Source organism: Perognathus longimembris, chromosome 3 (genome assembly GCF_023159225.1).
Source record: "Perognathus longimembris pacificus isolate PPM17 chromosome 3, ASM2315922v1, whole genome shotgun sequence".
NCBI lineage: Eukaryota > Metazoa > Chordata > Mammalia > Rodentia > Heteromyidae > Perognathus > Perognathus longimembris.
Genome location: NC_063163.1, coordinates 79930473 through 79956895, shown reverse-complemented (window position 1 = coordinate 79956895; position 26423 = coordinate 79930473). Strand labels below are relative to the sequence as shown.

At 48.9% G+C, this 26423-nt stretch overlaps 1 protein-coding gene across 1 annotated transcript in view; it reads left to right on the top strand.

Moving 5' to 3' along the window:
* Ssh1 (slingshot protein phosphatase 1) overlaps positions 1–26423 on the top strand; it is a 52562-nt gene that overhangs the window by 9339 nt on the left and 16800 nt on the right. Inside the window, exons 3-9 of the mRNA XM_048342771.1 lie at positions 14985–15088; positions 17020–17084; positions 17479–17600; positions 21280–21348; positions 22669–22734; positions 24190–24384; positions 25462–25555. Coding sequence (XP_048198728.1) covers positions 14985–15088; positions 17020–17084; positions 17479–17600; positions 21280–21348; positions 22669–22734; positions 24190–24384; positions 25462–25555 — 715 coding nt within the window. The remainder of the gene's footprint in view (positions 1–14984; positions 15089–17019; positions 17085–17478; positions 17601–21279; positions 21349–22668; positions 22735–24189; positions 24385–25461; positions 25556–26423) is intronic.

Here is a 26423-nt window from a genome sequence, read left to right as displayed (position 1 = left end):
ATGCTGTTCAGACTGTGGGAATCAGTGAGCAGATGGCACTGCTGGCAGCAGCTCCTGGCTCCCTTGCTGTCTTGGGAGCTGGGTTGGGCTGGCATCAGATATAAGTGGTGTGCGCCAGGCAGGGCACGGGAGAGAGGAGATGGTAGTGAGCTTCCCTGTGTGTGGATCTTCTTTTTTTTTTTTTTTTTTTTTGCCAGTCCTGGGTCTTGAACTCAGGGCCTGCTCACTGTCAAGTTTCTTTTTGCTCAAGGCTAACACTCTACAACTTGAGCCATAGAACCACTTCCAGCCTTTTCTGTTTATGTGGTGCTGAGGAGTCGATCCCAGGGCTTCATGCATGCTAGGCAAGCACTCTACCAATAAGCCACATTCCCAGCCCATTGTATCTTTTTTTTCTTTAACCTGGTGTTTTGTTTGTTTGTTTGTGGTTTTTTTCTTCTTTTTTTGGCCAGTCCTGGGGCTTGGACTCAGGGCCTGAGCACTGTCCCTGGCTTCTTCCCGCTCAAGGCTAGCACTCTGCCACCTGAGCCACAGTGCCCCTTCTGGCCGTTTTCCATATATGTGGTGCTGGGGAATCGAACTGAGAGCTTCATGTGTAGGAGGCAAGCACTCTTGCCACTAGGCCATATTTCCAGCCCTTGCTTTGTTTTTTGAGAGAGGATTAGCAATACTGGGTATTGAACTCAGGACCTTAGTCTTGCTAGGTAGGTACTCTGCCACTTGAGACCCACCTTCAGCCTTTATAGCTTTAGTTACTATTTAAATAGCATTTTACCTGTATGCCTGGTCGTATATCTGGACAGTAGTCCTACATATGCTTCCTGTGCAGCTGGGGTGACAGGTGTGTACCAAGGCGCCCAGCTCTGGTTTGTTTCTGTTTTATTTGGTTTCAGTGGTAAGCTGTAAAACTCCCTTCCTCCTCTCTCTGCTGTCCTCAATATTCCTTTCCCTTCTGGTTTTGACCTGGGGCTCGCGGGGAGCCCTGTTCTGCTTACAATTTCTGGAAGTGGTTTTGTCTTCTCTCCTTTCCATAGTGCTGGGATGGTCAGAGGTCAGCATGTCCTTGCTCTGCAGGCCACACTTCCTCTTCATTGAGCCCCTGTCCTGTGTCCGGCCCCCTTTCGGGTTCCTCTCTTCCTTGCTCAAGAGTGATTTCAGCCTGGGCTCTCCTGTGCCCAGGAGAGTCCTGCTGAGCGGCGTTGCCCCTGCCATGTGTCCAGGTTGTGTTTGGCTTCCCTGCTCCATGCTGCTCCTGGTCATGTATGTTGGTCACTGTCAGTCACACATTGCTGCAAAACAAGTTGTGAACTTTTAGCAGTTAAAAATAGTTGGGTTGGGAGTATAGGTCATATAGTTCAGTGGTAGAGCACTTACCTCCATGCGCAGGGCCCTGGTTCCCTATGAGAGCCAGCCCATATCCACAATCATTATGCTAAGCCTAGGCTGGGGAATAAGCTGTCAGCCCTTTCTGGGCCTCCCTCCTGGCCTTTGGCTCACAGTGCCCAGCATGCACCGCATAGCCCATGGAGTTTGTGTACATAGAATTTTCTGTGGAGCAGCCTAAAGTAGTTGTGGACCACATGCAGTAAACAGGACCAAGAGGCCTCCCTGCCCCTTTCCTCTGTAGTTTGGTAGCAGAGGCACTTTAGAGCAGCCTTAGTATCCTTCTACCCCAATCTTTACACCAAGGAGCCATTTATTTTTTTATTTTATTTATTTGTTTATTTTTGCCAGTTCTGGGGCTTAAACTCAGGGCCTGAGCACTGTTCCTCAGCTTTTGCTCAAGGCTAGCACTCTACCACTTGAGCCACAGTACTACTTTTGTTTTTATCTGTTTATGTGGTACTGAGGAATTGAACCCAGGGTTTCATGCATGCTAGGCAGGCACTCTACCACAAAACCACATTCCCAGACCCCCAAAGAGCTGTTTATTAACATGTTTATTGAGCCCCTACTGTGTGCCAAGCTTTGTTCTGGCATGGGGGAATACAGCAGTGGGTATGACAGACAAAACTCCTGCCCCAAGGCTGACATTCTGTTGGTAGACAAGACCAGAAGGGAGATCAACTAGCTCTACAGTCACTGAGGAGGAAAATAAAGCAGGGATGGAAGGAGAGAACTGAGTGCTCAGCTGTGTCCTTAAGTGTCGGTCTCATTTCACTTGTGCTAAAGTACTGGCAGGAAGATACTGTGTTTATTCTGCTCTGCTCAGCTGGATTCTTGAGAAGACAGCTTCTGCGAGGTGAGCAGCCTCATTTTATACAGTGGTACATGGAGGGGCCACAGTACAGTCTGCCGTCCACCTAAAAACTCAAAAACCTCATCCCCCTCGTCCCACAGAACACTAGGTGGCAGCGTGGCGTTGTCTCGAAAACCATTCTGGCTGCAGCCCTCTGGTCCAGCAGAGCTGTGTGCTTTCTCCAGGAGATAACTGGGAGCTGGGCCTGTTAGGTCAGGCCCTGAGTTGGGCTCTGAGTCTGTGAATACAGGTGTGCCCTTCCTCTCTCCACACTTCCCTCCCAGGAGTGCAGAGCAACACACATGTCAGTCTGTGTGTAGTTTGTGCCTTTCTGTCCTGTCCCATTCCCACCCCCTGCCCCCAGCCTCCAATTTTGAATATTGAGGTATAAAGACTGTTAAATTTGTGGGCCATTAAGACAGGAACTATGGTTCATGTCTGCAATTCTAGTTACTCAGGAGGTTGAGACATGGAGGATCAAAGTTTGAAGCCAGACAGTTCATCAGAAAAATCCTGGAGACTTCATGTCCAGTTAACCAGCAGAATGCTAGTGTGGAGGCATGGCTCAAGGTAGAGCACTAGCCATGAGCAAAAAACGCTGAGAGCTCGAGGTCTGAAGTTCAAGCAGTACCAGCACAACACAAAGAAATCTGGACCATTATATTATACTACTGAGATGTTCCCTTTAGCTCAATGTAGGTATTATTCCCAAACAGGTTGTTGGAATCTTTGATTTTAAAATCAGAATTTTCTTTCAGAGAGAGAGAGAGAGAGAGAGAGAGAGAAAGAGAGTGTGTGTTTCATACTTGTAGTAGGTATTAATTGAAGACAGTGAGGCGAAGGGTTAATTTGGTTCTAACAGTTAACTTAAGTGAAATTTGCTTAGTGCTAGTCGGCTTCATTAATCTTTTTTTTTTTTTTTGGCCAGTCCTGGGCCTTGGATTCGGCCTGAGCACTGTCCCTGGCTTCTTCCCGCTCAAGGCTAGCACTCTGCCACAGCGCCCCTTCTGGCCGTTTTCCATATATGTGGTGCTGGGGAATCGAACCGAGAGCTTCATGTGTAGGAGGCAAGTGCTCTTGCCACTAGGCCCTATTCCCAGCCCCTTCATTAATCTTTTGACATACCAGTACTCAGAGTTCAGAAGAGCACCTGGCTCATTCTCTTCGTTCTGGAATGCCACACAGGAGCCAGGAGCACCACAAATCTGGCAGTGGCTCTGAGGTATGGGGCAAAGCTGCTGTTCTCTCTGCTGTCCAGGGGATGAGAAGACTTGCTCAGAAGCCTCTGCCCACCCTGGGAAAAGCCTGGGCAGCTGCACCATGGTGGCAGGAGGGTAGAGGGAGGAGGATCTCTTGTGAAGCAACCTGATTATAAGGGTGTTTCTAATTTTGTTATTTGCTTTATTTATCAACCCAGTCACTGTGTATTTGATTCTTATCTATGGCTGCTGTGCCGAATGCTCAGAATTCCATGTTGAGTAAGAAGAGTCCTTCCCCCTCTTCTTACCCATAATGTGTGGGCTGTGTCTATTGTGGCTCATTCCAGAAACTATTTGAAAGACCTTTAAATTCATAGAAAGCAATGGATTATTACATTAGTGAGAACATTGAAGCATGGTAGAGAGAAATAAAGTTGGATAATATTTATACATGGAATACATGACATACATTGATAATTAACAGGATTTGACTGCAAGTCTGACTGAGCCTCTTAGTCATCAAAGCAAGAGAGAAACACGATCTATGGTTGATTCATTATGTCCTTAAAATATCAGCAAGTCATGGTGGCTGGGAAAGTGGCTTAGTGGTAGAGTGCTTGCCCAGCATGTATGAAGCCCTGGGTTCCATTCCTCAGCACCACATACACAGAAAAAGCCAGAAGTGGTGCTGTGGCTCAAGTGGTAGAATAGCTAACCTTGAGCAAAAGGAAGCCAGGGGGCTGGGGATATAGCCTAGTGGCAAGAGTGCCTGCCTCGGATACACCAGGCCCTAGGTTCGATTCCCCAGCACCACATATACAGAAAACGGCCAGAAGCGGCGCTGTGGCTCAAGTGGCAGAGCGCTAGCCTTGAGCGGGAAGAAGCCAGGGACAGTGCTCAGGCCCTGAGTCCAAGGCCCAGGACTGGCCAAAAAAAAAAAAAAGGAAGCCAGGGACAGTGCTCAGGCCCGGAGTTCAAGCCCCAGGACTGGGGGGAAAAATCAGTAAGACAGAGAGCAAAGCATGGTAGTGCATACCTGTAGTTCCAACTGCTTGGCAGTCTGTGTTCTTTTGGGAGGGGGTGCGGGGGGGTCATTGTGGCATTTGAACTCTGGGCCTGGGTGCTGTCCCTGAGCTCTTCAGCTCAAGGCTAGTGCTCTACCACTTTGAGCAACAGCACCACTTCTGGTTTTTCTGGTGGTTAATTGGAGATAAGTCTTGTGTCCTTTCCTGCCCAGGCTGGCTTTGAACCATGATTCTCAGATCTCAGCTTCCTGAGTAGTTAGGATTACAAGCATGAGCCACTGGCACTCTGCGAGTCTGTGTTGTTAATGCACTTGGAAGATCACTTGATCTTGTGTTCAAGACCAGCCAGGGTAACATTAGCCAGGCCATTCTCAAAACAATAAGCAATTCCTCTGAATAACTCTACTGAGAAATAATGTGTGATGTTTTACCAGTTGACACAGTGGGACAAATGAGCAAGCAGGTTGTCTTGGGTATGGTCCTGAGGCCCATGGGGAAGGCCTGGTGCTGCATGCCCATCTTGCCAGTTAACCTGGTAATTGTGGGCCTACAAGGTGAGGTAAAGGCAGCACTTGGTGCCAAGGCTGTCACTGCCCCACATGGGAGTCGGATGCTGAGTCACATCCTGCAGGGGCTGAGCATCCTGGCTTCCCTGCTCTCCACAATGGGAGGCCCACTCAGGCAGGGCTGCCCCTGTGATCCCAGACACATGGTCACAGCAGGAGAATGCTAAAATTAGGCCTTGTGTATGGGAGAACCCTGGGGTTTGTGCACGCAGATGAGAGGCCCTGAGAGAGCAGCACTTCCTGCTGTTTTCACCCTCTCTGTTCTGGGAAACACTAAGAGGGAAAAGGGCTCCATTAGTGAGGGTAAAGAGATGGAAAGGGAAAGTCATGAAATATACCAGTAAAAATGATCAGTCTAGTGACACATACCTGGAACCCAGCACTAGAGAGGTTTAGGGAAAAGAATCACAAGTTTGGGGCCAGCCTGGTCTTTATGTTGAAACCCTGTCTTAAAAAACCACAAACCCAAACCACAGCAAAGCAAAAAGGTCAGTAAATGGGCATGTTTGCCTAGCATGTAGCAGGCCTGGGTTCCATCCCCAGTGACACAAACACACACATATACACACATTACCAAAATCTAATTAACTGGGACTTGTAAAAGGAAACAATTTTTAAATTTTTGAGATAACTTCAAATTTACAGACAAGTTGTTACTATGATGTCTTTCATAGTAAAAGCAGCTAGCTCCGGACAGCTTATTGCTTTTAGCTGTTTTGGTCTGGCCCAGTCCTTGGGTTTCCTCTGGCTCTTACAAGGTGGGCTCTGTGGTTATCTGAGTGCACGTTTGGTAGTGCCTAGCATCTTGTTGTGGTGTCTGCCGACTCGAGTGGCTGTGTTGTGCATCTTTGGCAGAAACAGAACAGCACGTGACTGAGGCGAAGCCTTTAACACATGATCCCATGCCGGCTGCTCACCGCGTCCTCATGGTGGGTTTCACCTGGCTTTGGTTACCATCTTGTCCCCATCAGTGTACTTCTCAGTGCATTTGTGTCTGTGTGTACGCATGGCGTACCATCTAGTAACTGTGTCATTGTCTTTAATGTCCAAACGTGGCTTCAGTGTGCCTCTGACATGTGCATGAAGTATTTCTGTGTTTTTGTTCCAGACATTCCAGGCCTCATGATGTCCTTCCCTGCCTGCTTCCTTTCAGTGGAGGATGAGGTTTATGGCCGTTGGGCCTATGTTTATTGCTTTGGGGTATCATAGCTTCCGGTCCTCTTGGGTAGAGATCATACATGTGGGTGTGCATGTATGCTCATGTGTCTGTATTTATCTGTTTAAAGTTATTGAATACCAGGATTTCAAACTGATGCCTCCAGTTCTCATGAAGTACATCTGAATCTATTCTGAGCTCTTTTCCCCCGCCTCACCTGGGCTTCTGTCACTCAACATGTGTGAGTTTGAGTAAGTGATTCAACCTGCAGAGGAGAGAGTGAGCCATGGCCTCAGCTAGGGAAGCCAGGGAAGGCTTCCTGGGGGAGGCAGGGTGTCAGAAGGCAGCACTTTGGGGAGAGGGGGAGGCCATGATAGCACCCAGCGTCTCTTAAGGACAGCAGTGGGCAAGGAGGTGTCAGGAATTGTGGTGTGGTGGAGGGGGAAGTCATGCAAGAGTTCATACAAGGAAGGCTTTTATTACAGTCATTTCTCTGTATTATAAGCTCCCTGAGTTCAGGACTGTCAGCTTAATGAAATCGAAATTACTGATATATGACCAACAGCTATAGACTGTTGTGACTACCATAGAAAGCCTTACCCTAGGAAGTTTGGGCTGTGTGGATAATGTCATGTTGTAGAAAGTTCTGGGGCTTGGGAGGAATGCACTGAGATCAGTGACTAAACTGGGGAGCAGGCTTGAGACTCAGAGGCCTCTGCCCAGCTTCTTACCAGCCTGAAGCTCCCCTGGCTTCAGCCATTAGCTCTGAGATAAAATTGTTGTTCTTTTTTTGTGGTACTAGGAATTGAACCCAGGCTCTCACATGTTAGGCAGGTATCCTACCACTTTAACACTAAATTAACAGTTTCTTGGTCACACTGAATGAATTTCAAGTGTCCCCTAGGCCCCTATGGTCAGTAGCTACCATATTGGACAGTACAAACATGTCCACCCTTTCAGACAACTCTGCCCTACAGGACTTTCTGGGCACTCAGCACGAGGGGGCTGGGGGATTGTTGTAAGACTGGAACTCGAGGTTCTCAGAAGCTGGGAAGCCCCTGAAAGAGTTGTATCCAGGTAACTAGTGCCTAGGCGACCGAGCAACAGCACGCATGGTGCTAAGTACCTAGTATGGTAGAGCTAATCTGCTGTGGGAACTTGAGTTGTTACAGAGTCAGTTGCTCTGCACCTGCTGTTTCTGGCTGGCTGGCTGTCTTTGCTGCCATAGCGTTTCCTGCACAATGCAGCCTTTATGCCTTCTGCCCCCAGGAAGAGGGGCTTTGTGCTGGCCTGGTGTCCCAGATGAGGGAGAAAGGCCACAGAACTTTGATCCCACCAGCCGGAGGGCTCCCAGGGCTATCCTAAAATTTCTCATCACTGGCCACCTTTCTCTCTTCTTAGGTGAACTAATGGTCGGCTTGCCCCTGCCCTTTAGTATGAAGGCAGCTGTGGAACTGGCTCAGAGACTGTCTCTTGATGTCTGAAATGCTGCTGTACATTCCTTCTCTCTGAAAGAAGCCTACGCCTCCAGCCAAACAATATATAGCCTGGCAGCACATATGTCTGTTATGAGTCCTGTTCCAGGGGCATATAGCCCCACACAGCCAGAAGTTCCCTCTAGTCAGCACTGTGTGTTTAGGACAACAGTTTGGGAGCACTGACTGACAGGTGTGTCCCCTGAGCCACCTATCTCCTTATGGTCTGAAGAATAGTATGATTCAAAGAACAGCTCAGAAGTCTTGTGATCTAATGTGTGCAAAATGAGTAAGGGCATAACTTACATACATACATCAGCTTTATATAAACTATTTATTTTTAGCCAGTCCTGGGACTTGAATTCTGGGCCTGGACACTGTCCCTGAGCTCTTTTGCTCAAGACTAGCACTCTACCACTTTGGACCACTCCTGGTTTTCTACTGGTTAATTGGAGATAAGAGTCTCATGGACTTCTTTGCTCGGGCTGGCTTCAAACTGCAATTCTCAGATCTCAGTCTCTTGGGTAGCTAGGATTATAGTTGTGAGCCACCAGCGCCCAGCAGATCCAACCATCTTGCCCTCTGCCCTGGGGTTCTGAGGGAAAAGACCATGACTTGGAGCTTCCCTACTCCATCCTGCCCATTTTCCATAAACCTACAGAAGATGTGAGTCTTCTCCCAGTCTTGATTCTAAGAATGTGATCGCATTGATTAAGTGAACCGGCAGGTGAGCTCTCCATTAACTACAAAGTACTATTCAGACCAGAGCTGTAATTTACTTAAGATGATATGCGCTGAGTTGCCTGCAGGGGACCAGACTTTTGGGTGCTGAGAACCTGCTATGCTGACAGATTGATGGCTCAGCCACAAGCCTAGGGTTTGGTTTCTCAGCTTTACACATTCTGCAACTTGATTTATGAGTTTACTCAGCGATGATCAAGTTCTCAAGAGCCAATTTATGCTCACTAAACTTCTAAAAAACTGATATAAAAAAGTAGAATTTATAAACTCATTTATGAACATCCACAGTGGGGTCTTTTACATCCCCTTTTGGTCCCTGGAGGTTATGTGTCACATGTCCTTTCAACCCTATTTAGCCTGGCTCAGCCTCAGGAGCCCCTGTGAATGTGCACCCGCAGCACCTGAATCTCCTGTCCTGAGCCTGTCTGGCCCACTATACTGTGAGATTTCCCCTGGGCAGGTGCCAAGCTAGTATTTTTAGTTCCAGGGCTTAGCCCTTTCTGGGCACTGTAGACATTCAGTAAATAGTTCTGATCTAAAGAATTAGCAGAGGGCTGGGGATGTGGCTTAGTAGTAGAGTGCTTGTCCAGCATGCATGAATCCCTGGGTTCTATTCTTCAGTACCATATAAACAGAAAAAGCAAGAAAGGCGCTGTGGCTCAAGTAGTAGCGCACTAGCTTTGAGCACAGAGAGGCTCAGGGACAGAGCTCAGACGCTGAGTTCAAGCCCCAGGACCACAAAAAAAAAAAAAAAAAGTCATAGTGTCTCTGACATGCATCTCATCTGCAGTGACTTCACGTTAGTTCCTTTTACCCCAGAATTACCATCAAGTTTTCTGCACAGACTGCAGACCCCTTGGCAGTCACCATGCAGAGTTGAGGACAGCCCAGGGTTAATTCTCTCCATAGGAAAGCAGTTCCCTTAGCTTCAGCCTAGTCAATTTAAGATGATATATACCAAGCCTGTGCTTTAGGCTTACGCTGTTTTTTTGTAAGCTACACACAGGCAGCATCCTGTCTCTTCAGGTACAATGTAGTATGATCGCACTGATTTGGTCTGCCTCACAGTTGTGTGTTGATCCAATGGACCAGCATCTGCCAGAGTGCTTTGCCAAAGCAGAGCCTGTGCAAGATATATCCAATTGTCACTGTCTTCTTCCCTTCCCATCATAGTGCCTGGCTGCCTTTAGTTTATCCCAGTGTGGCTCTGAGGTACTTGGGTGCAGTGACCACCAGCCTCTAGTTTTGCTGCTTCCTAGGTGTAGCAGTTTGGCTTCTCAGCCCCTTGTGGCCTCCCTACATTTCACCTCCTTGTGTTGCTCCCTTCATGAGGAGAATGCGCATGTCTGTTGATGTTTGTTTCTGGGTAGATCTTCCAAGTAGAGAGCATCCTCCATTGACTAGGAGAGACACAGGTGGAAATAAAAGATTTCATCACCTACAGGGCCTGGGGGTACATAGCACTTTCATACACTTGTGCATTGACACACACACACACACACACACACACGTACACACATTGTGGGGGCAGTGGGCAAACACTCTTGATCTGTTCAAGAGTTATCCGAAGAGGTTTCCTACAAGGAGTTCTATTTCCTTTCTTCTTTCCTTCCTTCCCCTCCCTTCTTCTCCCCTCCCTTCTCTCTCCTCCCCTTCCCTCATTCTCCTCTTTCTCTCCCTCTCTCTTCCATTTTTTGCAGTACTAAGGATTGAACCCAGGGCCTCACACTTGGTAGACAGTACTCTACCACTTGAGCCACACCCACTCCTGCAAGAAGTTCTAACTGGCCCATTTAAGCAAGCAGTCCTTTGAGATCACGCAGTGTCTGGGAGGTGGTGGCTGTGGTTTATCTGTAGTCCATTCAGCTGTGGGGATCAGCAAGGCCAGCCAGGCAAGCCTGTCCTGTCCTCTAGGGAACGTGGTCATCAGCTGTATAAGGCTGACATCCAGATTGATGACCTTGAAGAACTTAGAGTAGATGGAGAGCCGGAACCATGTCAGGGTGGCTGCACCCTGATCCTGGTTTGAGTCTTTCTTACGTTGCAGGTGACTTCCGTGGCAATGGAAATCAGGATTTCCATTGTGATGCTCCCCTTCCTAGACCATGTCCGCAGATGGCAGCAGAAAACACTGTGGAGTGCCAGGGTGTAAGGGGTTTCTTTTTTCTTTTTTGTCTGTTATGGGGCTTGAACTCAGGGCCTAAGAGCTGTCCCTGAGCCTCATTTTACTAGTATTCTACCACATGAGCCACAGCATCACTTCCAGTTTTTGAGTGGTTAATTGGAGATAAGAGTCTCACCAGGGACTTTTCTGCCTTGCTGGCTTTGAACCGTGATCCTCAGATCTCAGCCTCTTGAGTAACTAGGATTATAGACGTGAGCCACTGGTGTCTGGCTTTATGGGGTTTGTATGAAACCAACCCCTAGGCTTCTATGTGCCCCAGAATCCCACTGTGGGTGCCCAGGCTGTCCCTGGAGATTTGAGTTCCAAAGCTTTGTCTGCTTCTTTGACTTGTTTTTGTGGAGAATAAATTGCTGAGCTGCAGGAAGCTGACGATGTGGGTGGCTGACCGCACAGGCCTCTGCCAGCTTTGTCCGGGCGCATTGATGGAGGCCCACTTTGAAAGCGTGGCTCTGTCATTCAGGGCCACTTGGGAGCTGGGGGGAAGCCTCCCAGACAAGACGTTCTAGAATCATCTACTCTGGGCCCTACCTCCTCCCGTGTTCCCCACCTACCACTTACCTGCTGGCTTTCCTTTCCATTTAGGACACTTACTGTGTCTTGCCTTGTAGCTATTCGTGTCCTTATTTCCCAGGGTGAAAGAAGGGCCTCAAAAAACACAGCTCAGGCTGGGAATATGGCCTAGTGGCAAGAGTGCTTGCCTCGTATACATGAAGCCCTAGGTTCGATTCCCAAGCACCACATATATAGAAAACGGCCAGAAGTGGCACCTTGGCTCAAATGGCAGAGTACTCGCCTTGAGCAAAAAGAGGCCAGGGGCAGTGCTCAGGCCCTGAGTCTAAGGCTCAGAACTGGCAAAAACAAAACAAAACAAAAAAAACACAGCTCACTCCTGGAACTTCTGCTGGTTAATTTGGGGATCATGGCTCCTCCCTCTGGGATCTGAGCCCTGCTTTACCTTTGCAGTCTGTCTGGCCTAGCCCAACACTGTGTGCTCAAGGCTCCCCATAAAAGCTTCCGGGTGTGGCTCCCTCCTTCTGGACCATCCCCAGCCCAGGGTCACTAGGCTGTTCATGCAGCTATTAGCATGACTGAAGCATTTTCAGAATGTGAAAGCACTGAAAATGAGGCGTGAGTAACTGTGGTGCTGCCCACATCCCTTCCTCCCCTGTTGGGTAGACGTGTGATGATTTGAAAGAACATTGATTTTAACTGGAATGGGGTCCTCTTGCTTGTGTTTAGTTACTTAGTGGCCAGCTGTGGCTCCCAGTGCACCCCCATGGTTTGTTCCCAAAGCTACCGCAGCAAAGCTGTAGGAGTGAAGTGATGAGAGGAACTTAGGCTGTTTTGCTCCTCTGAATGGGTCCCTTTCATCCTGCAAGGCTGGGACAAGGGCCTTTTCAAGCCAAAATATCAGAGCAAGACGAGAGCCACTTGCTCCTTGGGTGTGACCATCGTGGAACGACTTCACCACTGCCATTTCTGTGGAAGAGCAGCCAGCCTTCTCACCTGTCCTGTATCCAGTGGGGAGTGGACGGCAGGACTCCTCGGCACTACATGTCTCAGGGGGTGGTAAATACATGAACTCTGCAGTCATGGACCTCTTTTTTCTGACTTCTGCGTCTTCCTTCGACCAACTAAGCATCTCCACTGTTCAGAGGTTTGCAGCCCAAATTAGTACGTATGACCACAACAGCCTGTCTTTCCCCTGCCCTGCCCATGGGTTCTGGATGGACCTGCTGTTTATGTTCCGAGGGCTGGACTGCTGGAGGAGTGCTGATTGAGGGGTGTTTGTTTTCCTTGTCTTCCTTGCTTTTAGAAACTTGCAGGTCTTGCAGGTCTCCCCAGAGGTGGCTGGGATGTCAGTGTCACTTGCACTGCAGAGATAAAAGCACTGAGTGTGGTGGGGGGGGGGGGGGAGTTTTCTTAGCAGGAGTCTGACCCAGTGTGTCTTCTGGGGACATGGAATTCTTTTCTGGGAAGGCTGGTTTGTTGGTGGCTGGGGTGGTGGGTGGGTTTATAGGCTTCCTCACCATGGTGCATACCATCATCCATGTGGACATCTTAAACAGCCCTCTCCAGCAGGTGCTCCAGGTGCCGATGGACCTGGGTACGGAGCCGCTGGGTGATGGAAATTGCAGGGAGAACCCTGGGAGGCCCTGGAAGTCTAGGGGGAATGGTACTCACCCCAAACGCTTGCAGGAGAGGCTGGGGGGGGGGGGGGGACGTTAGTGCAGGGTCCAGGTCATGGAGAGTGTCTGCGTAGATGCCTTGACTGGCCACATTCTGTGGCATCTAAACGAGAGGCATGGTATGCAGTTTTTTCTTGATGTGTGCCTTTCTTGTATCTCTAGGTCCCAGGACATAGGTGAGCTCAGTCTGTGCTCCTGGACTTCTGTGTCAGGCTTGCTCCTTGTGAGACTCTCAGGACTTCAGCCAGGACTTGGTGGGCTCATGGGGGTAGGGGGGACTCCTTATCCGGCTGAGCACAGCCACTTGGTAGTGATCAGAGTTCAACCAACTTTTTTTTTTTTATTGTTCCCTTTTTTCCAAAGGAAATGTAAGGGAAGCTAAGGGGAATTTTTGCTCATGATTTCCAAGACAAAGGTCACCATTCATGGTTGGCTGTTTCCAGTATGCTGTGGTTTCTCGTCAGTATGGATAGATTTCCCCCCACCCCCACCCCCCTAAACTCATCAACAAAAAAAGGTTGATGTTGCCTTGAAAAGATTGTTGTTTTGTTTCCTGGGCCTGAGAGCCCCTGGCTGGGCGTTTTCAGTTTGGAGGTGCACTCGTAGCAAATAGTGTCTGTGAGGTTCAGCATTGTTCCATACTGCCTTGGTGTGAAAGTTGGGGGGTGGGACAGTTAGGGGGTCCAGCAGCCTGCTGAGGAGACAGCCTGCATCGTGACTGTGCCAGGTGGGTGCTCAAGAGCTCTGTTCTTCATGTGGGGGAGGGGTGTCAGGGGAGAAGGATGCATCCCCCTTCTTTTATTCCTTACAGCCCTGGGATTCCTGGTCCTTGGAACTCGAGGCAGGGAGGGAAACTTGGCAGTGGATTTGGGTAGTAGTGGACCTGTGAAATGTAGGTGTCAGAAATAATCAGTTGTCAGTATCCAAAGGCTGTAGGAGCAAGGCAGACCAAGCCTTACTTTTCAGGGTTGAGCAGTCTAACATAGGAATTTAGCCAGAACAATTAATAGATCTTACGATGGACTTTCTCAGAAGCCGCTGGCCTACTTGCTAGTTCTTATGCCATTTCCTTAACATTTGGAGTTATATTCTGACCTTAGCTGAGTTTTTGTTGCTTGTTTGTTTGGGATGGGACCTTTCTATGTAGCAGGGTGGCTTTGAACTTGAAATCTTCCTATCTCAGCCTCCTAAGTACTAGGCTTATGGGCATGCACTACTTTTTTTCTCTTTAACTACTAAGTTTTTAATTCCAAGATAACAATGTTTAATTACTAAAATTAGATACTTGGAGCAAAGATGATCTTGCTTTTTTATATTATGTTAAATACCTTCTGTTTTCTGCCAGGGACTGATTTCCCTAGGTCTTAAAGTTTCTATTTTTGCAAGTACTGCTTTTTTTAAAAAAAGATTTCCCTTCAAGACACTTACATGTTAAATGGTTGTGCCTGAGAGAATTGCTGCATTTTTATATATCTCTGTAGTTTGAACTGATTTTTTTTTGCAAAATTTAAAAAATGTTTTTATTATCATGTTTCATGTCACTTTTGAAATAAAACAAAAGTAGTCATTTAGAAAGTTAATGTGTTGGGCACTGGTGGCTCATGCCTGTAATCCTAGCTTCTCAGGAGGCTGAGATCTGAGGATCATGGTTCAAAGCTAGCCCAGGCAGGAAAGTCCATGAGACTCTTATCTCCGATTAACCACCAGAAAACCAGAAGTGACACTGTGGCTCAAGTGGTAGAGCACTCACCTTGAGTTGAAGAGCTCAGGGACAATGCCCACGCCCAGAGTTCAAGCCCCAGGACCAACACCCCCCACACCCAAAAAAAGTTAATAATGTGTTTAGAATGGGGCTAAACATTGGGGAGGTGGAAACAAAACCAAATAGCAGGAAAGTTAGGCATGCTTACCATGTGTGTTCTGTTTTGAGGAGATACTGTCCTGTCTGCTGGAAGGGGCTGTAGGCCCTGAGAGAGCACACAGAGAACCCAGGGCATTTTAACAGGGCTGTTCCTTCATTCCTGAGACTGCAGCAAGACGTTTGGAAGGGTGAGGTTGGGAAGAGTGGCGAGTGAAGTTAAAAAACAATTTCTTATCATGTGCCTTGTGTGCTGGTTGTCCACTCTGAAGCTTTTCCTCTGCAGCAGGTCTGGGCCCATTGTCCACTGTGAATGCAGTCTTAACTGTGCTCTGGTTTTGTCCTTCCCAGCTTAAGCGAGAGCTTTTTCATGGTGAAAGGAGCTGCGCTCTTCCTCCAGCAGGGAAGCAGTCCTCAGGGCCAGCGGAGTCTCCAGCACCCTCACAAGCATGCAGGTGACTGCTCTCCCTCACTGCTCTTACCTTGGGAACCTACCATGGTGGGTGGGGAGCAGTTTGCTGGGGTCTTGAGGCCAGGCAAATAGTGGACAAGAGTGTGTGAGGACAGGTACGAGTGGAGATTCATGTGCTTGTGAGGAGCCCTGGGAGGAGCGAGCCTTCGCAGCCGTGTGTGCCATGAGAAGTGTGGGGTCAGCAACACCCTGTTGGGGATATCTGCAGATTTTCAGTTTTGCTGGGACTTGTAAACAAATGTGCCAAATGTAATCTAGGCTAATGCAGTCTACTTGAAAATAAGCACCTGATATTTCCAAGTTTGGGTCAACAACTTTACATTATGTATCCAAAACCAAACAACTACTAAACAAACATAAAAAGATCTAGGATATACCTATCAGAGGATCATAATAGCTCAATAGCTATGTACACATGATTATAAAAGATGAGGATATGCAAAAAGATCTCCAGGAGAAGAACACCGGAGGATTCTATTGTTGTCGTTACGTTTAATGTTCTAGGTGAATTTCCTTTGGCATACCCCACGTGGTTACTGTATATGATTTTGGTACACTGGATATTGTATATATGCTTACCTGAACTAAGGCAGGGAAAGAAAAATGAGGGAGGGTATGTCAAATATGACAAGAAATGTACTCACTACCTTATTATGTAACTGTACCCCCTTTGCACATCACTTTGTCAATAAATTTTAATTAAGAAACAAAAAGAAAATAAGCACCTGAGGTGCTGTGCACCTGGGGTACACTGCCATTTCTCTCAGCATTTGGATAACCCTACTTTTGGAGTGGTTTTTGGCACCACCATCCTTCCGATTTCTGCCTTCCAAGCAGCTGTGATTACAGGTGTGCACCACTGTACCCAACAGGAATTTCTTTAAGAACCTTGGCTTATACTCCGAGTGGTCTTTGTGATGAAATATGTTCATTCAATAATGACCAGTTTGGTTTTGGAAAAAGGACAGAAAACTGGAGTGGCATTCATATAGATATTGACATAGGTCCAAACACAAACTAGTAGGTAATGCCTGGAAAGTATTAAGCCTGGTTTTCTTAAGCAACATGACTCTGAAGCCGAAGGCAGTCTGAAAGAGGAATTCAGGCACTTGCCTGCAGGTAGATCCTGAAGTAGGTCAGGGCCTCCTGGGGGCACCTCTTGGAGAGGCAGCACAGGAGCCAGGAAGACATTGCCTTTCATAACAGTATTGGGTGAAAACAGCCAGCTATGGAGTTGTTGTCCTGTCGATCCTCTGTCTGCTTAGGATCTTAAGGTTCAATTCAGAATTTCATGTCCTACAATTTCAGCCTTGTAGCTCAGTCCAGATTTTTATATACTGATAATGACAAAGGGAAAAGTCTCAGCTGGGAAGGTGGCTCAGTGGTAAGAGTGCTTGCCTAGCATGCATGAAGCCCTGGGTTCAATTCCTCAGTACCACATAAACAGAAAAAGCGGGAAGGGGCACTGTGGCTCAAGTGGTAGAATGCTAGCCTTGCACAAAAGAAGCTCGGGAGCAGTTTTCAGGCCCTGAGCTCAAGCCCCAGGCCTGGGGGGGAAAAGAGAGAGAGAATGCTCTTTGCTACCAGGTATTGTCCACCAAGTATGAGAGCAGTTCCATGTAGCTCTTGAACATACACCAGAGCAAATTCCTCCCCGCTACCCTAAAGAGCCCACCCATTGCAAGTATTTCAGCTAAAAGAGAACTTTGCACCTTGGAGCAATGAACTGTGAATTGGAGTCCTGGTCAGGGCTCTGGAGGGACAAGAAGGGTTTATTTGATGTTTCTCCTGTGGTGAGATAGTTTTAACTTGTAAGTCTTCAGCCCTCAAGGAAGCCCTCAGAGGTTCCTTCCCAGAAAGCAGGTGAGCCCTTCCAGCAGCCTTCACTTCTCACCTTGCCCGTTGCTCCCACAGGGGACCTGCCACAGCACCTGCAAGTGATGATTAACCTCCTGCGCTGTGAGGACAGAATCAAGCTGGTAGGAATGGCTGGTGGGGCAGTTCTTGTTCCTTCTGGAACTTGGTGGAAGCTTCTACATACCAGTGCCTTCTCCCACACTGGGCTGAGTGTGGAGCTTGGCAATAGAACTCAAGCTTAGCATGGGCAGGGCCCTGAGAAGCAGAGCCAGGGGTCCAGCAGAGGTGGCCCCTGTGTTGGCCTGTACAGATGTCTTCCTCTGGTTCACGCATGCTGGATGGCTCTTGGCACCAGCTCTGTGTCTGCCAGCGATGGAAGTGAGGCCTGCCTTCTCCTCTCAAAAGAAATGTTCTTTGTCTTTGCCCTCAAGAAGGGAAAGCCATTGGTCTTCATTTGGGGAGGGAGGGAGGCTGGGAGGGCCAGCCAGTGAGAGCAAGAGCATCGTCCCCATGCAGGCTGTGCGCTTGGAGAGCGCCTGGACTGACCGCGTCCGCTACATGGTGGTGGTGTACAGCAGTGGGCGCCAGGACACCGAGGAGAATATCCTGCTGGGTGTCGACTTCTCCAGTAAGGAGAGGTGAGTCTCTGGCATGCTGCTTCATTCTGGCATGCTGTGGAAGAGGTTCTTGTGGTCTCTTATATCCACAGGAGAGGGTGGGAGGCATGATGGGGGTCAGGGAGGACTTGAAGCCTGGTAATAGTGCTACTGGCTCAACTTCTGCATGCCAGTGCCACTTCTGGGCCACTGTCTGCCGGCAGGAAGTCAGAGTATACCAAGAAGTCAGTACTCTGCCCAGAGCTCAGCACTAGGGGAGAGGGGAGGAGGGCCTTGGTCCTCTCCCTGTTGTTATAGCAGAATACATGGAACCGCCAGTTGATGAAGAAGAGGTTTGTTTAACTCACGGCTTTAGAGGCTGAAAGTTGAAGATGGGTAGGCAGGTGCTCACTCCTGTAATCCTAACTACTCAGGAGACTGAGATCTGAGAATTGCGGTTCAAAGGCATCCCAGGTATGAAGGTCTGTAAGACTCTCTCTTATCTCCAGTTAACTACTAAGATGTCAAAAGTGGAGCTGTGGCTCAAGTGGTAGGACAAAAAAAAAAATGAAGATGGGTAGTCTCTCCTGTGTGGGTTCTTCTGTGGGCCTCCGCTGTGTAGTCTGCTATGAATGCCCTCTTCTGCATGGCCTCATCTTTGCAGCCTCTGTGCGTAGTATTTCCTACATGGCCACTTCTGTGTAGTCTCTTCTGTGTGCCCCTATGGCATGTGACAAACATCACAGTGGGGGAGCCAATGTGTCAGAGGTCACATATTGAGACAGGTTTGCTCTTGTTATAACCACTGGCTCTCAGAGGAACTGAGCACTCTGTGAAACCACACTCATTCCTTCCCTAGGTACCAGTGCTACCACCTAGGGGTGGAAGCTGGAGGTCTGCACTTTGTTGCGACTGTCAGAAACAGTCAGAGGCCTCCAGCCTTGGCATGAGGCAGAGACATTAGCATCTATCAGAATGGCAGTTAAGATGGTTTGTTCCGATGAGAATGGGCATGTTCTGGTTGGTCTGGCTGTCAATTGTGGTTCTTTCTTCAATGATTGCCCAACCCTTTAGGCACCTTCCAGGGCCTTCTCTCACCACAGAGTCCATTCCCATTACCCACTTTATTCTTGAACTGGAGCCTGCCTGTGTGCCCTGTCCCCCTCTCTTTGATCTAATATGACAGGTAGAAAAAGCCTCTCCCCGTCATCTCTGTGGTGAGCTGTGAGCACAATACAACATAGGAAGCCCAGGTGCAGATGAGGAACCATGGGGTCACCAGGGTCTGCACGTAGCTGAGCTCACACCCTCTCTCCTACATGTTTGGATCATTCATTCATAACTTCTTACCTCATTCATTTATTCATGATTTATCATGGAGAAGATAGCAGAAGCCGGAGAGCCTCACATTGTATCTGCACACACTCCTTGGGAGGCCAGAGTGGCCACCTGTGGATGCTGAGTGCAGGAGGGGTCAGGGTCAGGAGCATTTCAAGCACCGTAGCGTTGTGTGTTTGTGTGTTGCCTGTTGCTCTCTAGGAAGGTCTTCCAGAATGGACTTTTGGAGTAGGCCTGTCTCCTGCCAGTACCTCTTCTGACCAGGTCCAGCTAGCCCCTGCTCTGGTTGCCTTGGAATCTGCTTTCTGCTCACATAGTTGCTCACACCCACTTAATTCTTCAGGAACATCAGGAACATTCTTCTTCTTCTTCCTTTTTTTTTTTTTTGTGGTCCTAGGGTTTGAACTCTCGGCCTGGGCACTTACTCTGAGCCTCTTTTTGCTCAAGGCTAACACTCTACTACTTGAGCCACATTGCCACTTCTGGCTTTTCCTGAGTAGTTTATTGGAGATATCATGAGCATTGGTACCCGGCACATTCTTCTTCTTTTTTTTTTTTTTTTTTTTTGGCCAGTCCTGGGCCTTGGACTCAGGGCCTGAGCACTGTCCCTGGCTTCTTCCCGCTCAAGGCTAGGACTCCGCCACTTGAGCCACAGCGCCGCTTCTGGCCATTTTCTGTATATGTGGTGCTGGGGAATCGAACCTAGGGCCTGGTGTATCCGAGGCAGGCACTCTTGCCACTAGGCTATATCCCCAGCCCCCCATTCTTCTTTTTAAAAGATCTTCAGTGTCCCTTCCCTGTCCCCACACGTGTGACCTCATAGTCCCTCCTTTACTATAGAATCTTTTTTTTTTTTGGCCAGTCCTGGGCCTTGGACTCAGGGCCTGAGCACTGTCCCTGGCTTCTTCCCGCTCAAGGCTAGCACTCTGCCACAGCGCCCCTTCTGGCCGTTTTCCATATATGTGGTGCTGGGGAATCGAACCTAGGGCCTCGTGTATCCGAGGCAGGCACTCTTGCCACTAGGCTATATCCCCAGCCCCTTTACTATAGAATCTTAACTGCTAATCACTATGGGGCTGTTGAAGGGAACATGTGTGGAGGTGCAGTTGTGTCATGTTCCTGCTAGTTCTGGGACTCTGCTCCTCTGTGGGGTTTGGGCTCACCAGTATAGAGCACACCTGCTTCTCACTGCCTCTGTGCATAAGGAAGGAAGGAAGGCCAGTATGCCTCCACGCCCTGGCCTGGAGCTGTAGCCTATGCATCTTGCAGCTGCACACCACAATCCCCTTCTCTCCATCACTCCTGGTGTGGGCAATCAGCTCAGACCCAGTCTTCCAGGACCAGGCCTGCCTGGTTATTGGGAGTGTCACATTGTTGTTTCCTGTCACTGACTTGGCTGAGTGGTGCTGAGGGCTCTAGAAACTCAACGTGAATCTTCTTTTGCAGCTCTGCAGAGGAAATAAAGTGAGCAGGAAGGGGAGTCAGAATTTGCCAAACCCTAAAGGCGTAACCTGGAGGCCTTGGAACTACCCCTCTCCCCCAAAGATGCAGAAAAACAGGACCCAGGGGGCACGCTTGGTGAGCAGTGCCCCAGAACAGGAGTTAGCTCCATCCCTAGAGCTGCTCCATCTGTGTGGCACACCAGGGTAGAGTGTTGCCCCCTCCACACCCCCCAAGGTTGTTAAGCAGTAGCAGAGGTATAAGCGCAGGATTGCTGAGGCTTGGCAGGGCTGGCTCTTGGCACCACTGCAGCTGTTCTCACAAGCCAACTCTTTTCTTAAGTGCCCAAAGCATTTTCAACATAATCTGAGGAGACCCTCTGAGAAGCCCTTTCTTTCCATCTGTTTTTCAGTGGCGCCAGTTTCTAACGTCGCTAAGTATCATTTCACTGTTGGGATGGGCAAAAAAAAATCCCAGTGTAAGCTAGTGTGTGCAATGCACAAAAGTTAGAAAAGCAGAAATCTGAGCATAAACTGCAATAATGATATAGGCTGCCTCCCCTCTCCTGTCCCCCAGGACAGACGAGGCTGGGGTTGGCTGCCACTGATTGCCTGTAGACCCTGGCAAGGTGTGGACCTCTGCCAGTTCCCCTGCCACTGTGTGGATGTGCGGCCAGCTCACAGTGCTCACAGTTCCCCGAGCGACTCAGCTGGTTTATGGAGGTGCAGCCACACAAGTAGTGCAAGCAGCCACTTAGTGACTTGCTTTCACACCCGGACCCATGTCTCATAGAACCCAGCGGTGAGGGGCTCCTGCCAGGCAGCCTGAGAGCTTGTCCACATACACAGCCGGTGGTAGGCTGTGAGCTGGCCAGGCTGGGTGAACACTGAGGGAAGACTATTTCTTGGGGATGCTGACTCCTTGCCTTCTCTTTCCCCACTAGTAAGAGTTGCACCATCGGGATGGTTCTCCGGCTGTGGAGTGACACAAAGATCCACCTTGATGGAGACGGGTAAGGACATGCCTGAGAAGGTGCCTCCTCGTGGGCCCTGAGCCTGCACTGGTTGGGTGCCTGGGAAAAAGGGTTCAGCTCATAGAGTGTCACTAGAAGCGTTCCCAGGAGGTTTGCTGCTGTGTGATGCGCAGGAGTGCAGACAGCTCCCTTGGTAGGCGAATCCTCTCTGTGTGCCCTCTATGGGCTGGGCCCAAGGCAGTGCACAGTGTCGCCCAGCAGGGCTCTGTTCTGTGGGGTCAGAAAGGAAGGTACAACTTCAAGGGCCACTTTGGAGACTGCAGAGGAGAGGCGGGTTGAGGGAAGGGCTGCTTGGGTTCCATGTATACCCCCTCCAGGGAACTCCTGGGAAGAGAAATTTCATCACTTCAACATGTATCAAAACAAGTATCTGCTAAAATGGCAGGATTATGGGGACATTTTCCCCTTTTATAAATATTATGTTCCATTAATATATTTTCATTAAATTTTAAAAAAGAAAGAGATGAGTACACAGTGCCTGAGGCAGTGGGTGACAAGGACGGTTGTGGAAACAAGATGCTCCCTTGCCTGGCACTTTTTTCTGGTTTTCTGTTTCTGGCCTGGCTGGTGAGAAACAGATTTTCCTGGGGTGACACTGATCAAGGTGTATTGTACTCATAAACTAAAATGTTGAATTTAAACCCCTTTGTACAACTATTTCTAAAGATAATGTTAAAAAATTTAAAAAGTGGGGCTGGGGATATGGCCTAGTGGCAAGAGTGCCTGCCTCATATACACGAGGCCCTAGGTTCGATTCCCCAGCACCACATATACAGAAAACGGCCAGAAGCGGCGCTGTGGCTCAAGTGGCAGAGTGCTAGCCTTGAGCGGGAAGAAGCCAGGGACAGTGCTCAGGCCCTGAGTCCAAGGCCCAGGACTGGCCAAAAAAAAAAAAAAATAATTTAAAAAGTGAATCAACAGCTGGGCATGCGGGTGGCTCACACCTATAACCCTAGCTACGTAGGAAGCTGAGATCTAAGAATCTAGTGGCTCAAAGCCAGCCCTGGCAGGGAAATCTGTTAAAGACTCTTATCTCCAGTTAACCCCCAGAAAACCAGAAGTGGCGCTGTGGCTCAAAATGGTAGTGTGTTAGTCTTGAACAAAAGGGCTCAGTGATAGTGCCCAGGCCCTGAGTTCAAGCTCTAGGACCAAAAACAACAAGAGCAGCACTAATGGAAAAGACATCAACAGGTCTTCCTGTAATCCCCTTCACAAACCCTCTGAGTGCACCCTCCCATGTGATTCTGTTCAGGGCCTGACTGCTCAGCACAGTGTCTTCTTTTTGTGTTTCATTCTCAGTGGATTCAGTGTGAGCACTGCAGGAAGGATGCACATATTTAAGCCTGTATCTGTCCAGGCCATGTGGTAAGTAAGGTTTGGGAGACTTTTAATTCCTTGGAAATAACTTTCTAGCCAGGCACTGGTAGCTCAGGCCTGTCTGTAATCCTAGCTACCTCAGGAGGTTGAGATCTAAGGATCACAGCTTGAAGCCAGTGTGGGCAGGAAAGTCTGTGAGATTCTTAATTCCAATTAACCACCACAAAACCAGAAATGGGGCTGTGGCTCAAAGTGGTAGAGTGCTAGCCTTGAGCAAAAGATCCCAGGGACAGCACCCAGGCCCTGAGTTCAAGGTTCACTTTTCTCTGGAGTGGTGAGAGTTAGGCAGAGTTCTTCCAGGTCACAGAGCAGTGTCATGCCTCATTCCTGCTCCATGCTTCCTCACGGCAACCAGTCCAGGGTCGCTGGGAAATCTGGAAATCATGATCTTGCTGCTGAACCACCCCATGCCCAGATGATTTTTGGTGTCTGGCTAATTTCTTTGTTTCTTCAGGGAAGTGAAAAAATTAGGTCCACATATTTTTTTTCCCTGAAAACTTCAGCAGTGGGGCAACTTGCAATCTTTCTATGGCATCTTGTACATTCTCCATAACCCCTCTTTCCCACGACTCTCTTGTACCCACTCACTGAGACATGGCCAGCCTGGATTTTTGTAAAAGGTAAGAGAGGGTGACTAAATAAAACAAACAGTATTGTGTCCTCTGCCTCCCCAAACCTGCTCTCAGGGGGCTTTTAGAACTCATCACTTTCAGAAATCCAAGCATCTGAGCTCTTAGCATATGGTAGGCCAGTGAGGGCTTGAATGGCCAAGGATATGGTCAGATGCCATGCCAATCGTCAAGAGCTTTTTTTCCTGCCATGAGGCCTCACTGTGGTTCCTGCATGCATGGTTACCAGGGCTACAGAAGTAAAGCTTAATTCTATGTAGTGAATTGTTAGAGTATAAAGTAACCTGTAGCTGGGCACTGGTGGCTCATGCCTATAATCCTAGCTACCTAGGAGGCTGAGATTTGAAGAACACAGTTTGAAGCCAGCCAGGCAAGAAAGTCCTGCCTGTGAGTCTCTTATCTCAATTAACCACCAGAAAAGCCAGAAGTGGAGCTGTGGCTCAAGTGGTAGAATGCTAGCCTTGAGCATGAAAGCTCAGGGACAGTACCCTGGCCCTGGGTTCAAGCCCCATGACCACCACCAACAAAACCTGTGAACTAGCCTGGTTGGAACTTCAGGGGTAGGGGCTTTGTTTATATTTCCCCTTTGGAGACAGGACTGTTCCATGCACTTGGGGATTCTGTTGGTACCTGGGTCTGAGACCAGCAGTAGGACTCCACAGCTGTAAGTTTCAGTCTGTGTGTGTCCTCCATACAGCCTGTATGTACGCAGCACTCCAAAGGACTGACCCACTTCCCTGTCCTAAACCCTGCGTTCGAGAGGAGAACCAGCCCTTCTTGCGCCTTCCTAGACCTGACCCCCTCTCCTCCTCAGGTCTGCACTGCAGGTGCTGCACAAGGCCTGCGAAGTGGCACGGAGGCACAACTACTTCCCTGGGGGTGTAGCACTCATCTGGGCCACCTACTATGAGAGCTGCATTGGCTCTGAGCAGAGCTGCATCAATGAATGGAACGCCATGCAGGACCTAGAGTCCACACGGCCGGACTCCCCAGCCCTGTTTGTGGACAAGTACGTGCCATGCCTACCTCCCCATCCCCTGGGCCTGACCTTGAGCCTGCACAAGGTCATTCTTCCCTGCAGGCCCTTGATGACAGTCACCTTCCTAGAGCCAGCTTTTAAAGCCCTGTCCTGGTCTGGGGTTTGTGGGTGGTCGCTGACTGCAGGATGAGTTTGTAGGGTGGGGACGAGCCCCTCACTTCCATCACCCCCACAGGACTGCACTGCCCTCTGCATTTCCCACTCCTAGCAGTGCTGTGTCCAGGCCTTTCTGCAGATGCCAGTGACTTCACTTCTGAAGCCTGCCTTGCTCCTGGGAGGGGCGGGGAGATGCACCTCTGCTTCCTGAAGCTTCTTGTTGGAGAGCAGCTCTCTTTGCTGCACTCAGAGCACTTGGCTGTGTCATGCGAGCTGAGGCTGTGTCATGTTACCTTCAAAGTCTAATTTGAGAAGAAGGAAGCTATTCTTCGCTTCTCTCTTGATCAGGCTTCCAGTCACCCCAGACCGCTGTGTTGTGCTGGGACCCGTGTTTTAGGAGGATGTGGACAAGCTGCAATGCCCAGAGGGTCACAGCCTGAGTCCTGAAAAGGAGTGGGAGAAGTGATGGTCGCCTTTTGAGGAAGGATTGTTGTGGCCTGTGGCTTTGTTAGTATGGCACTGGCGTGTAGAAATTACGAGCGAGTCCTAGGTTGTGATTCCGTGTGAGAGGAAGTTACAGGAACTGGACACAGCTAAGACAGGTCTCTCAGGAAACGGCAGTAGCCACCTACCCAGGCATGCTCAGGCAAAGCCCCAAGGGCCTAGTGGAGTGGATGTTCCACAGGCAGTTCCGGCGTCTTGCCCCAGAGGTCTCCCAGCCTGCAGGGTCTGAATGGGAGGAAGTCTCCAAATGGTCACCTGTTCTGATCTGCTTCCCACTCTGGCTCCTCCCGTGAGAACTGGAACACGGTCCACTTCTCTACCTCCCCTGACCCCTGAGAATGTGCCTCTGTGTAACCAGCCACCACTAGACCCAAGTGCCTGGTGTTTCTGTGTTCTTGAACCTCAGCCCTGTGCTTCTGCAGTTTCCTAAATGTCATTTCTCTCCAGGCCAACAGAAGGGGAAAGAACCGAGCGTCTCATCAAAGCCAAACTTCGGAGCATCATGATGAGCCAGGATCTTGAAAACGTGACCTCCAAAGAGGTAAGAGAATGCTCCCTGTTCTCTGCATGTGCTGTGGGGGCAGCAGGACCAGTGGGGGCACAGGTATTAGAGTCAGGCTTCCGTTTCACTGCTGGTAAAGTTGTGACATCTCAGATTCATGTCTGATCCTCTCTAACCTTATCTGTACAACCTAAGTCCTGAGGATACACCACAAAGCACTTTCCTACTTGTTTATTTGCTTATTTATTATTGATCTTGGGTCTTGAACTCGGGGCTTTAGCTGGCACTTTATCACTTGAGCCACAGCTCCACTTCTGGCTTTTTGCTGGTTAGCTGAAGATAAGAGTCTCATGGACTTTCCTGCCTGGGCTGGCTTTGAACTACAATCCTCAGATCTCAGCCTTCTCAGTAGCTAGTATTACAGGCATGAGCTGTCAGTGCCCAGCTAGCATTTTCCTTTAAAAGCCCTTTCTTTCTGTACAAAGAGTACAATGGATTTTAATGGCAGCTTCAACTAGGTAGATCTAAGAAGTTGAAATCAGTATTCCTGTCTCAGTCTCCTGAATACTGGGATTACAGGTGTGCACTACCCCACCTGGCTTAATTTATACACTTTAGAATTTTATTGTGATATGTTCCTGAGACTGACTACATTCTCAGGATGATGTATTTAATAGTTAATTATAAACATAAGCACGTTAAATTCAATGGAAATGAGCACAGACAAAGCAGATCCCCTGTTTGAAATAATAAATTCTGCTTCAGTTTACTCATTAGCTGAGTAACCACTTTCCTGCCACCTACACACAAGTGTGGCGATTGTCCAGATGCTTTACTGTGGGTGGGGGGAGATAAGACATACCTCCTTTTTTGTAAACAGCTGTGGTTTGCATTGTGACTTTAATCG